This window comes from Ptychodera flava, unplaced genomic scaffold (genome assembly GCF_041260155.1).
Source record: "Ptychodera flava strain L36383 unplaced genomic scaffold, AS_Pfla_20210202 Scaffold_61__1_contigs__length_779756_pilon, whole genome shotgun sequence".
NCBI classification, from domain to species: Eukaryota; Metazoa; Hemichordata; class Enteropneusta; family Ptychoderidae; genus Ptychodera; species Ptychodera flava.
Genome location: NW_027248383.1, coordinates 746,441 through 760,995, shown reverse-complemented (window position 1 = coordinate 760,995; position 14,555 = coordinate 746,441). Strand labels below are relative to the sequence as shown.

Sequence of the window (14,555 nt, the reverse complement as noted above, 5' to 3'; positions counted from 1 at the left end):
CCGGCCCCATCCACGTCATACCGTTGATACATGCAGGTTGCGACACATACCGATTTGTTGTAATCGATGCCGTGCTAGCTCTAATGACGTTTTTACAAAAAGGTGACCCGATAAATCCAGACATGGAAACATAGGAGCATATTTCTGAGAAAGCTCTAGGTGCAATCATGGAGCTAGAAACGGAATGAACTGAACGCGGAAGTACTATCCGAGAGAAGCGTGGATCGGCATATGACTAAAAATGAACTAGTAGTAGTATTTTATTCTTGTTTTACCACTTTGCTGGGATAAAAATCCATTTCGCCACTTCAGTTTTCAATTCACATTGGTGAACGTGACGAATGTTCAGCGCTAGTATCACATTGTACTGCATACCAAAAGACACACATCACACATCACGGTCCGGCACACGTGTACGTACATATTCATAGGTTTTCATTCTATCGGCACAACAAATATCTGTCAAATACTTACGTTTATTCCCATTCTTATATCTTTAAAAATGTCGGTATTTACTGAGATTTGTCAGCGCAAAGGGCAATTGGCAATTACAATACAATGTCCATTAGTCGAAATATCATTATAAACTGAAAAAAATATTACCGTAAATAGTTTTCATTAGAGCCGTTCAGGCAATTCAGTCCAGTCGGCCGTATGAATGTTCACGTCACCTAATCCCTGTGGAAAACGATCAACTAGTATACCGTGGGACGTATACCGGGTAACACCTTTCTGAAAATGACATCTTCCATTATAATTCCCTCTATCTAGGTCACATTCCCGGGCCTGGTTATGCCAAAGTTTGGCGAAACAAGAACTTCGTCACTGGCCCTGACTCTTGTAAATTTGTCTTACCACGACAGCTGCTGGCTTTCCATTCAGGCCTTGCACTTGCAGAAAGCAGGAAGCGAAAATCTAACAGCACGTGCAATTCCATGCATAGTTATTCATGAAAATGTCATGGACTTAATAAATTAAACCGCGACGACACGCAAAGAGACACGGTGTAAGCTCAGCAAGGTCGGTTAAATATTTACTTCAGCCCTAGGCCCTGGACAACCGTGCGCCATGCTTACCGTTCCAGTTAAATATTGGACGGCAGAAAATATTAAACCCCTCTCGTGTAGAGACATCTCACTGTCACCTCGCTGCAGTACAGTAGCTCGAGGTTTTGCCTGGGTATTTGGGTCGGACGGCAAATATATGGTTTTGCCGTCCGACCCAAATACCCAGGCAAAACCTTGAGCTACTGTACTGCAGCTAACTGTCACCGTGACTTCCCCTGGGGATTTCACACAGACTGTCTGTACTTGTCGTGAACACACATTATTACTGCCAATGTCATAGTGAGCGGAGGTAACAAAATTACGTCCATGCATAGTGAAAACTGAACGCAATAAACAGACCGTCTTTTAGTACGGCACTACGCGCGGCATTACTGTTTATTTTTCCCCACTTCTGTCAAAACACGCAAACAGTAATAACAGCAATATACAAGGGATAAGCTATTGCTTCACAGTGAATTATTCCATGGTAAAACTAGTGAAACAATTACACCCAAAATTGTTGCTTTTGTTACAGCGGGTGGAGGAAGTTTTTAGGCTGCTAGAGCTAACACACACAGCATCGTATGCAAGGCTAGCGAGAGAGTTTGCCGACATCGACGGTTATTTACGAGAAGTGAATAAAGACTGGCATTTTTGGAAGCGATCGAGTAGCTGAGGTAGGCAGGGATACGACTTGAGCGCAATAAACGCTGAATTTCTGCAGTAATTTGGCTTTTTACGTCAAGTCCAACAATGGATTTGAAGTCACCGCCCTACGTACGGGTCTTTGCAGGGCTGTGGTGAGCGGGGCGATTAGCTGTAGCGGAACACACAGCATCGTACGCAGGGCTATGGTTCGACCATGAGCGTTGAGGGCGCAGTCAAATAAAATCTGGAGAACAATAAACAGACATATACGCGAGGGTCAAAGTACACAATGTTAACTTTTGAGCGAACCGACCCGCGCGTGTCCGTCTTATCACACAAGCGCGTATACGCTCGCGTTGCACTGATATTTTGGATAAGAAACCGCGCGTACAGGTAAAAAACTTCAATCACGTAGGGTAGTCAATAGAGATAGAGATAGAGATAGAGAAAGTTCTAATTTCCATTTATGGTTGACTTGGTAAGGATAAAATAAAATTACTTTTTGAGGAAAAAATAGAGTGGTCAATTAAAAGAGTGGTCAAAGTGATAGGTTTTTATGGTAAAGCTGGGCTGTAAGATTCCTCATGTGCTATTTATAGCAATTATGCAATCTGTGTAAACAGTGCAATGAAGTTACATGATTCCTTATAATGCTTTTGATGACCTTGAACTTCTTAAGTTTCAAACATTTGTCTCTTCAGTGTGCTTTCTCTGAGAATGTACAGTCTCAACTTATTCGACAGAACTTACTTACAATGTTAATTTGAAAGTTAAAATGTGCTTGGTTAATAGGATGAAATTAGTCTGATAAAGGTAACCAACTTAAGATTCTTTATAACCTGACAGATATGCTGTTTTTTTATGACGTAAATCTTGATTTAAGCAAGTCGTGTTTGCGTTAATTAGAATGTAATTAACTCTCGTTTATTAGCTACTATAGACTATAGACTAATATAGTCTGTAGAAGCTATTGGGATGGGTATCCGTCCAGCGTGCACCGTAAGTCTGTTTGTATGTATGTATGTATGTATGCAAATTAGCGCCAAAAAGGCGTTTTTGGTAAAAAATCTTCTTCATAACCACTGGTCAGACAGCTTTGTTATTTGGTATACAGGTCCCTAGGATAACCCAACTTAGATTTGTTAAAATATGCAACTCTGAATTTTTACGGATTTTTTTCCATTTTTGGTCAGGCCATCCTGAAATGAGCTATCAAAGATATCCACCTTCTTCATCAATACATGTGTCACAAAAGGTTATTCTCTACATAACACAGCAGAGCTCTGTCAACTGTTGAGTTGCTTGTTTTTTCAAAACCGCTGGTCAGACAGCTTTAACACTTTCACCGCGGGAGGGCGCATTCTTCGCCAACGGCCAGACTGCGGGAGGCGCGTAAACGCGCCAAGAACGTACGCGTTTATTTGCGTTCGATATACGTTGGCTTTGTTTGATCTACATCATGTTTGTTGACTATTTCCTCAAGCCTAGCGTAGTATACGAGGTAGAGGTCAAACCTAAATGAGCATGCGCGCCAAATTTGTAAACAATGCCGCCATATTCGGTCATTTCTCGGCCGTGATTTGTAAGGATCGTGTGTTTTTCTCTCAGAGGGTATTTAAAAATGGCGATGCGGGCACAGTTTAACACCGACAAAGCCCTTGAGCATGTTTTTCTAGACACTAATAGTGGAATTGTCACTGATCTTGAAACTGAACTCGACGAGATGGCGGAAGTCAAATTTCAAATTATAACTCTAATACAGAACTTGAATATGATCCCAAACCAGTTGAGCAAACACAGAGATCGCAAGCAAGACACTGACAGGAAGGTAGGCAATCTGAGCATGCGACAAAGTGCGACAAAGGACCGATGACTGACATCACAAACGTTGATGGGGTATCCTGTGGATGTTGTACGACATCAGTCTACTAATGACAATTACACATCGGACTGGCTACCAGTATATAAGCTTAAATAGAACATAGCTCTCTTTTGAATGTCAGATGATACCTGTTGTTCGAAGATAAACCTGTAATAAATATGCATATTAATCTCATTTACGTGGAATATGTTTTAGCGTATGTGTTCCTCCTACTGAATTTAAGTTGATAAAACGTAGGTGGTAATTTTTAAAGTGTTACGCCGAGAAAATACATTTATATATTGAAATAACAAAAATGCAACATTTTTTTGAATTTTTTTTGTAAAATCCAATATGGCCGCCATGATCACGTGATCTTCAAGGCGTGTCACATGACCTTTTGTGCATTTTTATGATGCTCTGTCATATTGCAATACTCACTGAAAAAATTGTCCCGAATACTCAAATAATTACAAAGATATAGCACATGCATGTAAATCAATATTTATAAGGCCATATACCCATAGAAAACTACGCACAGGAATGCACGTATAAAATTAATTACGCAGTGAAAGTGTTAATATTTGGTTTATAAGTCCCTAGGATGACCTATAGTGAGATAATTTCATACAGTCAGGAAATACTTAATTTTGTATCCATGTCTATAGTAGCTTCAGGGACTTTGGCCTTATGTTTTATAATGATTGTTTAAGTTAGTTATTTTTTGTGTTCCTTTCCATCATCAAACATCAACAAGTATAAAACTAGCCCTAATCACTTAAATGAGAATTATGTGTTACTTTCTGGTTTTGTAATATGTAAAGAAATAAATATGTTGATTTCTTTTGATCCTTTCCACTTATAGGTATTTTTTCCTGGTTGAAAATTTACTAATATCCTTAACCCTTAGTCTCTACAATCTTAGAAAAAATGAAACGACTGATAATAAATAAAACTTTATTGTGACACAGTTCAGTCATTTTCATAACTCTGAAGTTCAAAATTCAGTGTGCTTTACTCATATCTTGGCAGTGCTGAACTCTTCTGCCGTAGTATCTGCAATTGAAACTACTTCACATAGAGTAATTAAAAGCATTTCATCAACATTTTTCAAAGTCCACTTACTTTCAATTTGAATATCCCAACAACCAAAAATATAGTGGATCATACTGAGATTAAAACTTCACGTATTCTAAGGTACAGTAATATCTAATTACATGATTTGGGGTGTTCCAAAAAAAATGTTCAGGAAATTATGAAAATGTAATCAGAGCTGTTGAAGATCATTTAATTTTCAGGTTGTTGCCAAATCATGTGTGTATATAAGTATGTCTGGATCTGAGATGAGCTGTATTGGCATACAAAATGAATTTGTTGATAACTGACAATTTAATTAAAATAATGGTTGCCATGGCAACACTTGATGTAGGTTATTTTTGCTAAAGTGGATATTCCTTCATCAAAATTTTATGAACTTCATAAACTTTTCAAAAATTTCTTAAATTTTCGTAGCCTGTGGTTAACTAACAAAAGTACATTCATGCAGGCTCTCAGTAGGGGGGTCACATGAAATTTTTAGAAGATAGATGTGGATATTGTATTGTTATTTCCTGTTAGATCTTACAAAAAGAAACAGAAAGCTTTTTGTTTGATCAAAATTGACCCAGAAATGGCCGAGATATCGCCAATTGAAAGTGAAAAAAGTTGTGAATTATTTTGCGTAAAGTGTAGTAAAAATGCTAATTTGCATAAATTAACATATTTAGGCCGCTCTTGTTTCGAGAGGAATTTAAAAATTTCTGATATAACATCAAAATCACATTCAATTTTCTCCATATTTTCAAATTCCAAAATGATATTTGTTCACTGAGACACACTTTTCTCGTTAAAAAACTCTGAAATTCATAAAAATTGATAAAATCCACCATGGGCAAATGCTGAAAACTTAGGATATGGTAGCTTGCCATTGGTCAATTTAAAATTCTTAACAGTTTCTTCATATTTTAACCAAAACAAAGGATTTTCCACACATTAAGGTTTCTTGGGGTGCTCTTTACAATGGTGGTATCAGAATTTGTCAATAATGCCAAATTATACGATTTCTATGGAAACGTTATATTATAAATTGGTTTCCATGGCAACAAATACTGGTTTGATGTAAAACTTTCAAATATTCATATTAAAAGCAAAAACAATGTTCAATTGAGTTATTTTGTTTGAATATCATTGAGAGAATGTTTTTATGTAATTATAGGTGTTTCTTATCACCATGACAACAGAAATGACATTATTAAAGAGCCATAGTATTTGCCATTTTTCAGTGATTTCTTAACCGTTGCTGTGAGTGTCAGTAGGCCTACTCTGGAATCAATTTGTTGTGTGCAGACTACTGTAGTGTTCCATTGAAAATGTACGCGGAAGAAGTCATGTGATAGGGTACAAACAAAAAACATGTGAGTGAGCATGTACACAGGAATACACATATGTCTATGGTCGCTTTAGGCTACATAGGTTTGTTTGTACCAAGGTTACTGTAAGCATGCGCGCCTTAGAATTCCCTTCACTGGGTCAGCCATCATGAAGTTCTTTTGGAAATACATAAAACTTGTCCAAGAAGTATTAAAGTGTAATAAAATAAACAAATTATTGTACATGTTTCTTTTTTTATCACTCTGACACTCACCATCTACTTTTTCTTTTGTAACTGCTTATTACTTAAAGCAAAATATTTGTTCCAATATCTGTTATAAGCTTTCTCTATGCGTTCTATGTCAGTTACACAGAAATAGCGCAGATTGTTTCCTGGGACAACCTCCACATCTCGGCACAATACGAATTTCACATCAGTGTCAGCGACATCATCTTTCCTTGGCCAGATGAAATGATTTGTCTGTGACTGGCATCTTTCCATGTAGTTAACTGTAACTGTGTTGTCCTTGGTGTTTCTCACTTGACCTACATACCAACTGTTATCGAATGCAACAGCCACCATTTCACCGGTATTTACAGTCAGCTGACCTGTCAAAGAAACTCTCATTTTCTTTATTTTAGGTTCACAAGATTCATGACTTGAATCTGAATCACTGCCATATTCCATACTACTATCCTCCTCTTCCTCCTCCTCCTCCTCCTCCTCCTCATCATCATCATCATGGCTGTCATCGTTGTCAGTGTCATTGGTTTTCCTTTCCGTCTTGCTCTTTTCATTTGCATTTTGTGTGGCTTTGTGTTTAGGGACTGGTCAGTTTCTTCGGCCTGGGGGGGGGGGGGGGGGCGGTGATTCATGGGGGGGGGGTCACCCTGTTTTTGACTTTGGTGATGGGGGGGTCACACTGTTTTTGAAATGCCTAATAGGGGGGTCAGTGTGTTTTTGAATTTCGACACAGGCTAATCATTGCCTAAATTGCATCGTGTCAGCCACAAATTTCATCCAGTTGCATTTTTCGGCGCGCCCTTCGGGCGCTTAACTTTAATAATCAGACATATTTTTCAGCACGCCCAACTTTAACATATCAGGCATACATATATCAGAGGTATATGTATGTTCAATATTTTTCAGCGTGCTCTCGAGCACATTAATATAATATCAGACATTTTTCACACCCTTCCTGTGCATTACTTTAATGTACAAGACATATATATCAGAGATATCAGGATGTTTCATATTTTTCTCCGCGCCCTTCGGGCGCCATACTTTAATATATCAGAGATATATACCAGAGATATCTTGATGTTTGTTAAGTGAAAGTGTACTATTATGAAATCTGCATTTCATATGAAAAGCATGGCAAATTCCTGATACTTTTCTGTTCTCTCTATGAGAATTCAGTATGAGAAAGTAACATGCACAAGTATCAATGTTACAAGAAAAGGTCATCTCAGACACTGCACAGATCAGATTTGGCTAAAATGCCTGTCTATGGCTCCTCAGGAGATTTAATTGGATGGCTGGCAAGTCTTAACACGCATCAAAATTTTTGATTTACATCTTTTTCCTGTTTGATATTAATGATTGACATCCATTTCAGTACAACAGTTCAGGACATCTGGTTATAAGCATAGAAAGTGTGAAATACATTCACAGCTCATTCAAAATGTACTGTATTCAAACTTTAAGATTGACACTTTGAAATTCCTATCTTACAACTGACATGCCAACAATTTCATTAAAACACTTAATGACTTAAAATATAAATGTATGTAAAATATATATATATATATATATATATATATATATATATATATATGTATTACAGTATTACCGGTATATTTAACATATTACATATTACAGTTGTCGCGTGCAGGGGGGGGGGGGGGGGGGGTCACCCTGTTTTCAAACTTTGGAATAGGGGGGTCACCCTGTTTTCAAAATTTGGAATAGGGGTGGTCAGCCACTTTTTGACGTCGGCAAAAAATAATCCACCGCCCCCCCCCCCCAGGCCGAAGAAACTGACCAGTCCCTTAGATGTTGTGTTACGTGACTGTTGACTTTGTCTTGCCTCTACTACATGTTTTGCATACTGAGCCTTTATTCTGTCTATCATGTCCTGTACGTCTTCACTATCAGCTGCATCATTTTCATTATCATTCTCTGCCTTTCTGTCATATGTTTTGCCATCATCTGCCAGGACAGTTTTCAGGTTTTCTTTCAGTTCGTCAACACTCAGATTGATGCCACTTTTAGAAAATTTAAACAGGTGAGCTGCATAATCTGCATTTGCTGTGCATTTAGCCCTTGTGTATACCAGGTGAGCTCGAAGACCTTTTATCTGATTGGTTTTTGTTTTCAATGACTGGCAGAACTTATCTACATCATCCGCAGTACGGCAGGGACCACCATGGTTTTGTATAAGTTTCAGCCGATCTGCTTGCTGTTGCAATTTTCTTTGTTGTTGAATTTCATACTCCTGTGCTTGTATTTTCATTCTCTCTTCTTTCTTCTGGTCATTTTCTTCCTGCCACTGTTTATATTTTACTTCCCACTTCTTCCTTTCTCTTCTGGCTTGATTGAGAACTCTCTGAAATTCTGTTGGCTCATTTATTGACAGTGCATCCAACCATGCACTTGTGTTGTTGCACTTGTACATTGTTGCTCCCTCGGCACTAAACATACCAATAGAAGGCTTTACTTGCTTCAGGTAGGACCAGTACCCAAAGTCATTCTCTCCTCTCCTATTTGACTTCTCTGTATGTTTCAGTTCTGTTCTTCTTTGCTCTGATGTATTGTTCTTGTATTTTCCATGAAGTTGATCTTGAAACCGTCTTTCGAAAACAACCATTAGTCCACAGCACACGGTTTCGAGTGCCTGCTTAGTGAGAAGGTTGACTTCATCAGTATGACTATCATACAGGGCGTCAAAGACATGGTCTCTCACGGCTTGAATTGGTTTCCCATCAGGTAAAGAGAATATGCTTGGTAAGTTGCTATCAAGGAGAGGTGTGGCGTCTCTACTCCAGGGTTCAAGCTTGGTGTATGCTGCTTGAACTTGAGCAGACATATCCAAGATATGTACCTGCTTATTCTCAACGAGTGACCAAAATGGTGTTGTAAGTTGTTTGTAGAGGATGCCAAGTGCTCTGCAACCAGCCAACAGGGGAGTGGACTGTATATCTGCCCAAACAGCACGTAACAACTTGTTGCTTGCTTTGATGTACCCATCATTGAACATAGCAGCTATATGTAGCCTATGGTAGTACACTCCTGCAGCACACTCAAACAGGACATTAAACCTATTTGCCCGGAATGCCTTCACTTCACATCGCTGAATACCATTGATACTGCAGTATGTTTTGAAATGCCCTATGACACCAGCTTGTTGATTTCCACCAGGAGCAATAGCATCACACACAGTGCGAATTAGTCGTTGAGTGGCTGAATCACCATGCTTCCATGCATACTGCCCATTTCGGTCTTGAAATTCGCGGACATTTTCAGCACCAAGTTTTCCATATTTTGACCGCCACACTTCTTCAAGTAGCTTCAATGCAGAGTCTCCATATGTTGCACAGCCAATGAGGGCATGGAGGTTACAGAACATGTGGTTCATCGATAACATCTCACTTTTTGTTTCTTCATTGAGCTGATCCCAGTTTTTCACGACTTCGGGTACCACCTCTGCTCTGAATTTTTCCAGTTGTTCATTGAAGCTCTTCTGAGTTGCAGCCTGATCTCCCATAGTATTCTTAATTTTGCTGATAAACTGTTTGGAAAATGTGTCTTCAACAGCATCAGGTTTGGTGTGATCTACATGGAGCTCTGCAAGCTTATTCATCACAAATTTAAATGCATGGAGTTGAGTAGCAGCATCCCCCGCATGCACTTCTAAGAGTCCTGATGTCCTGGTATCTCCGTCTCTAACAGTCACTTCAAAGTCAACAACTTTAACACCATCTCTGGATGTCCCATCACTATGCTGGGTCACATAGGTTGACTGCTCAAGTTCAGTGGCCACCTGGATTGAAGAAACTATGTTTGCTTCTGCAGGAATTAATTTACAGAATGTTTCAGCAGGCAAATCACTCTCCTGGATGTCAAACTTTCCGAGAGTTTTCAGTACCGTGGCTGCAACTTTGGACATATTTTTAGCTGACACTCCAAGACTAGACAGTGACATGTAACAAAATCTGACATCATTTGAATATTGGCCAGTTGCACTGTCTAGATCTTTTAGGTGTAGCTGTCTGCCTTCTTTCACTTGCTCTTCCAGGTTTTCTATTACTGAGTTCATAGAAGTCACCTTGGCTTCAAATATCTTTTCATTCTCTCTGGCTCTGGTAATATCTGTTGACATTTCTGTTCGCTTAGTAAGTTCCTTACTCTTAAAATAATGTCTGGATGCTCTAAGTTGTTCTGTTTTGAGTTTTAATTGTTCATTCTTTCTCTCTGCAAGTACGAGTTTGTCTTTCATTTCAGTAAGAGTATTTGTCAAAGTTTGTATTGTACTGTCTCTCCTCTCTTCTCTTCGATCTACATTTCTTGGTTTGTATCTCTCCAGTCTATCACTTAGTATTTCCTCTTTCGCTCTCAAATTTTTCTGTAACCTCTGAATATTCTTCATTTCTTTCTCTGACTGTCCTCTTATATACTCAAGCTGTAATTCTGTTTTTCTGCATTCAATGTATGCTTTGGTTAGAGCATCATCTTTATCTACAAGCATTTCTTTCAATTTTTTGTTTTGTTTCAGCATTGGTGTAAGTAGTTTACTTGTTGTGTTTCCACTGGATGATGGTTCTCTTTTAATTGGTAGATAGTATTTTTGTTGTTTCATCTGCTCTATGCATGCATCATTATGGTTTCTTTTTGCTTTGTCTCTTTTTGCCTTCATACTCTGGAAAGAAGTTCGCAGTGACTGTTGAAGGATGTTTTGCTCTCCATACAAATTGTCAATCCAATTGCAGACTCTCTTCCACTCTATCCCTTCTTTGGCTCTATAAATCTCCAGCTCAGCTACAACCATTTCAGTTATATTTTCTACAGCACAAACACCATTTCCTTCCAGTATCTCTCTTGTAATCCCTTTTCTGTCACACTCTTCTCCAATTACATATATTTTTCTTGGTTTATCTTTGTCATGACCTTCAAGCAAAAATAAAAAAAAATATATCATATTTTTATCTTTCAATACTCGTAATGATTACTATATTTCATTTCATAGATTGCATCATGCCATACCAGAGATTGGTAATCATCAGAAATTACCATACTTTTTTTACAGAAACGAATATTTTTGTTGTTGTTGTCATCATCATCATCATCATCATCATCATCATCATCACTATTCATCATCATCATCATTGTTATTATTGTTATTATTATTATCATTATTATTTAGATATAAGTATTTACAAACAGGATAACTATTACAAATAAAATATCTGAATGCTAGCTTCATATTCATCAGTACAGCAGTGAGTAATAGTCGCAATACATAGTAAACATTTAAACTCAATGAGCCACAGAGGGTTTAAGCAGAATGTAAGCATGACCCTATTGGTCGGTCTTCATGTTATAAGCGATACAAGATCGTCATGAATTCAATTTTATGTCATCAAAATATTAAATACGGCTTGATCATTTCATTACTGCTTCATACTGTTGAATTTTATCATTTAGAAATGAAAAACACCGAGCGTTCGCATTGCGACACCACGGATGTATAAACCGGAAGTTCCGCACAGATGTCTACAGTAGCTATTTTTAGATCGCCCAGCTGATTCATGCTAACTTGACCACTGTGAGTCTTCCAGCTCCGACATTTAGTTGCTTTACGTACACGTTTATCTGACATCGACAGAATAAACGGTGAAAAGTGTAAACTAAACTGCTCTGTACTGGGAATTTAGTTCAAGAAAGTAAATCTGCAGTTGCGATGTTACCGTCCGCGATGTAAACTGTATTGCGACACCGCCGTCTCGATCATTCATGTTTACATTCATAATTCAGTCACGGTAAATTTTATTTTCGCGCGGTTTGGCAAACGAGAATTTCAAATTCTTCGATAGTACATTTTTGCCGAGTGGAACTTCTTTTTAAATTGAAATCATGACAAAAATCGCAGTTACATAGATTTTACATTCCCTATTCTGAACGCTCGCTCGGACCCCGACCTATGTTACCGGTACTTCCGGGATCAAATTGACGGATACATCTGAACGGTACGAGGAAAACGCGAATCGCAAATTTTCCCGCAGTCCAGTGGACGAACACACAGCAGCTACAACGTAAAACTTGGCTACCAAATATTTATTTCAACATTTTATAACTTACAAACATGTATGACAATCATTTGAACGCCGCTGATCGAAGTCCCGGGACTTCAGCACACACGTAGTGAGAATTTAAAATCGTTCGATTCGACAACGCGATGTCAACAAACTGAAAAAGATCGTAACATGACAACAAGTACAGAAAAGAATGAACATTCTAATTTCGAACTAAAAATCAGATCGAAACAAAAAAAAACAGTTAAAAAGCTTATTTTGACTTACCTGAAAACTTTCCCGAAACTTTATCTTTGTGAGAACTTGAAATATTTGCATATGAATCAGCCGAGGCTCCATTTGAGGTCAGAAAACTCTTGGGCGCCGGGTCGGCGTCATTGTTCGAACGACCCGCCATGACAACTTGCACTGATTACGCTCTGTCACAGAAAGTATTTTGTAATTTCCGGAGACCATGTTCACTCGAATCCGTAAAATTTGTATATCATTAGAAAGCTGAAATTTCAAATTTTCATGAACTGGCTCCGTATACTATGAATCATACGGAAGAAAAAAAGGAAAATCAAGTTTTAAATCTTTATTTTGATGTATTTTTGCGGTCATTTGGCCGATTTTCGATACGTAACCACCATCATGTAGGTCGAATTTTGGTCTATAAAATAAGACATATAGGGTTTTTCTACCTAGAAACGACGCAACGACGTAAATCAATGCGCCGTTTTTTAGCGCGCGTCAGCCGGAACCAAATTTCGCTGATTTTTCAGCGGAGAAAACCATTGCTCAAAATAAAAATTGAAGAACAGAAAAGAACACACACAAAGTTTGTAAATAATTTTATTTTATTACACTTTTTTTTTCTTCTTGAACGACGACTTCACCCTCTTCATGATGACACTTTTTCATGCGTATTTCAATGAGCACACCCCAGTGAAGGAATTCAATTGAGCGCGCGACCCCCCTAATAGAAGATTGATGAGGTAGCGTTACTTTTTTACCAGATCCCTTGTACATTTTTTCCCACTCTTTATTTTTTCCCCACTCTCCAACCTTTTCTTTTTGTCAAGCTTCACTGGCTAATTTTTTTGTTGACATTTGCGTATGTATTTAGGATCTGCTTGTCCATTGCTATAGAAGTTGATATGCATGTTCCTAAAGATGACCTTATTTGCTTTTGTCATTCTTGTTTTTCAGGTTTAAATATTTCTTGAATTTACCAATTCAAACTGAATGTGAGCACACTGTCCTTGACGGTATTAATTTTTTTATTTGAAGCAAGCATATTTTTCATAGAAATACCAACAACCCTCCCAAGCAAGTTGTATAACTATTATATATTTAATATTGTGAAAGGTGACAATGTCGAAGTGAATCTTGTACCGGGGCTTGGTCCAGGTGACCACAACCATGACACCAGTATACTTTGGTCAAAACAGACAGGGCAGTTTACCAGCCCTGCGTACGATGCTGTGTCGTACATTCCGAAATTGGACGAAGTACAAAACTGAACAATTTCGAGGGGACAACAAATATCCAAGTTGTAAAATAAACAAATTGATTAACAACGCCGGGAGCATACAGCTACAGCATCGTAGCCAGGGCTGTAGTTACCTGCTAGTGCAGGAGCAGCGGGCCTTACGACGAGCACAAAACAGGGGACCATACATCTCTGCATAAAACTCATAAGTCACCATGTTTAAAAGTAAAGTTCATGTCTTGATCACTTCATTTATTACGTTTTCTATTACTAGTAATACATATGATGACTCTTATCGTCCTCGACGTATTGTCGATGCAAATTGGAGGCCCTCTAAGCTGTATGATCAGCCTAATCATCTACGTCTTCAATTGTTTAAGTCCGATAATTAATGCAGAGTAATTTAACACAAAAATTAGGTAAACAGCGAAATCCAACCAAGAGGCGAGTTTGCTATTGGACTTGCCAGCTCGATGCATACGGATAAAGTTTTTTCGTTTTGCCTGTGGTACGTACTGTGATCACTGCACATTATGGAAGCTGGCTTAGGTTCGGTGGTTGCAATGTAGCGAGGCTACGCCGGCCGGCTGAAATCTGTAAGTCTTGCGTGGACATCATTGAGGTAAATGTACTTGGTACGTTTTACCATTGACGTCTTTCTTACCGTCCGTAGTTCTACCTTTATGTAAGAGATCCGATTCAGCTTCCGCATGGCATGGCTGTGTGCTGGCTATGCCACACGGCTTGCGGGGCAGCCGGTAATAGTAACTCAGTCCCTTCAAATCTTACTGTCTGGTTCAGAGAT

At 38.5% G+C, this 14,555-nt stretch overlaps 1 protein-coding gene across 1 annotated transcript; it reads right to left on the bottom strand.

Annotated features, from left to right (window-relative positions):
- Positions 1-6,241: 6,241 nt before the first annotated feature.
- Positions 6,242-12,673, bottom strand: LOC139128621 (uncharacterized). Its single transcript, XM_070694361.1, has 3 exons — positions 12,544-12,673; positions 8,010-11,131; positions 6,242-6,754 (listed from the first exon to the last, which is right to left on the bottom strand). Exons 1-3 carry the CDS (start codon positions 12,671-12,673, stop codon positions 6,242-6,244), a joined length of 3,765 nt encoding a protein of 1,254 aa, XP_070550462.1.
- Positions 12,674-14,555: the final 1,882 nt, after the last annotated feature.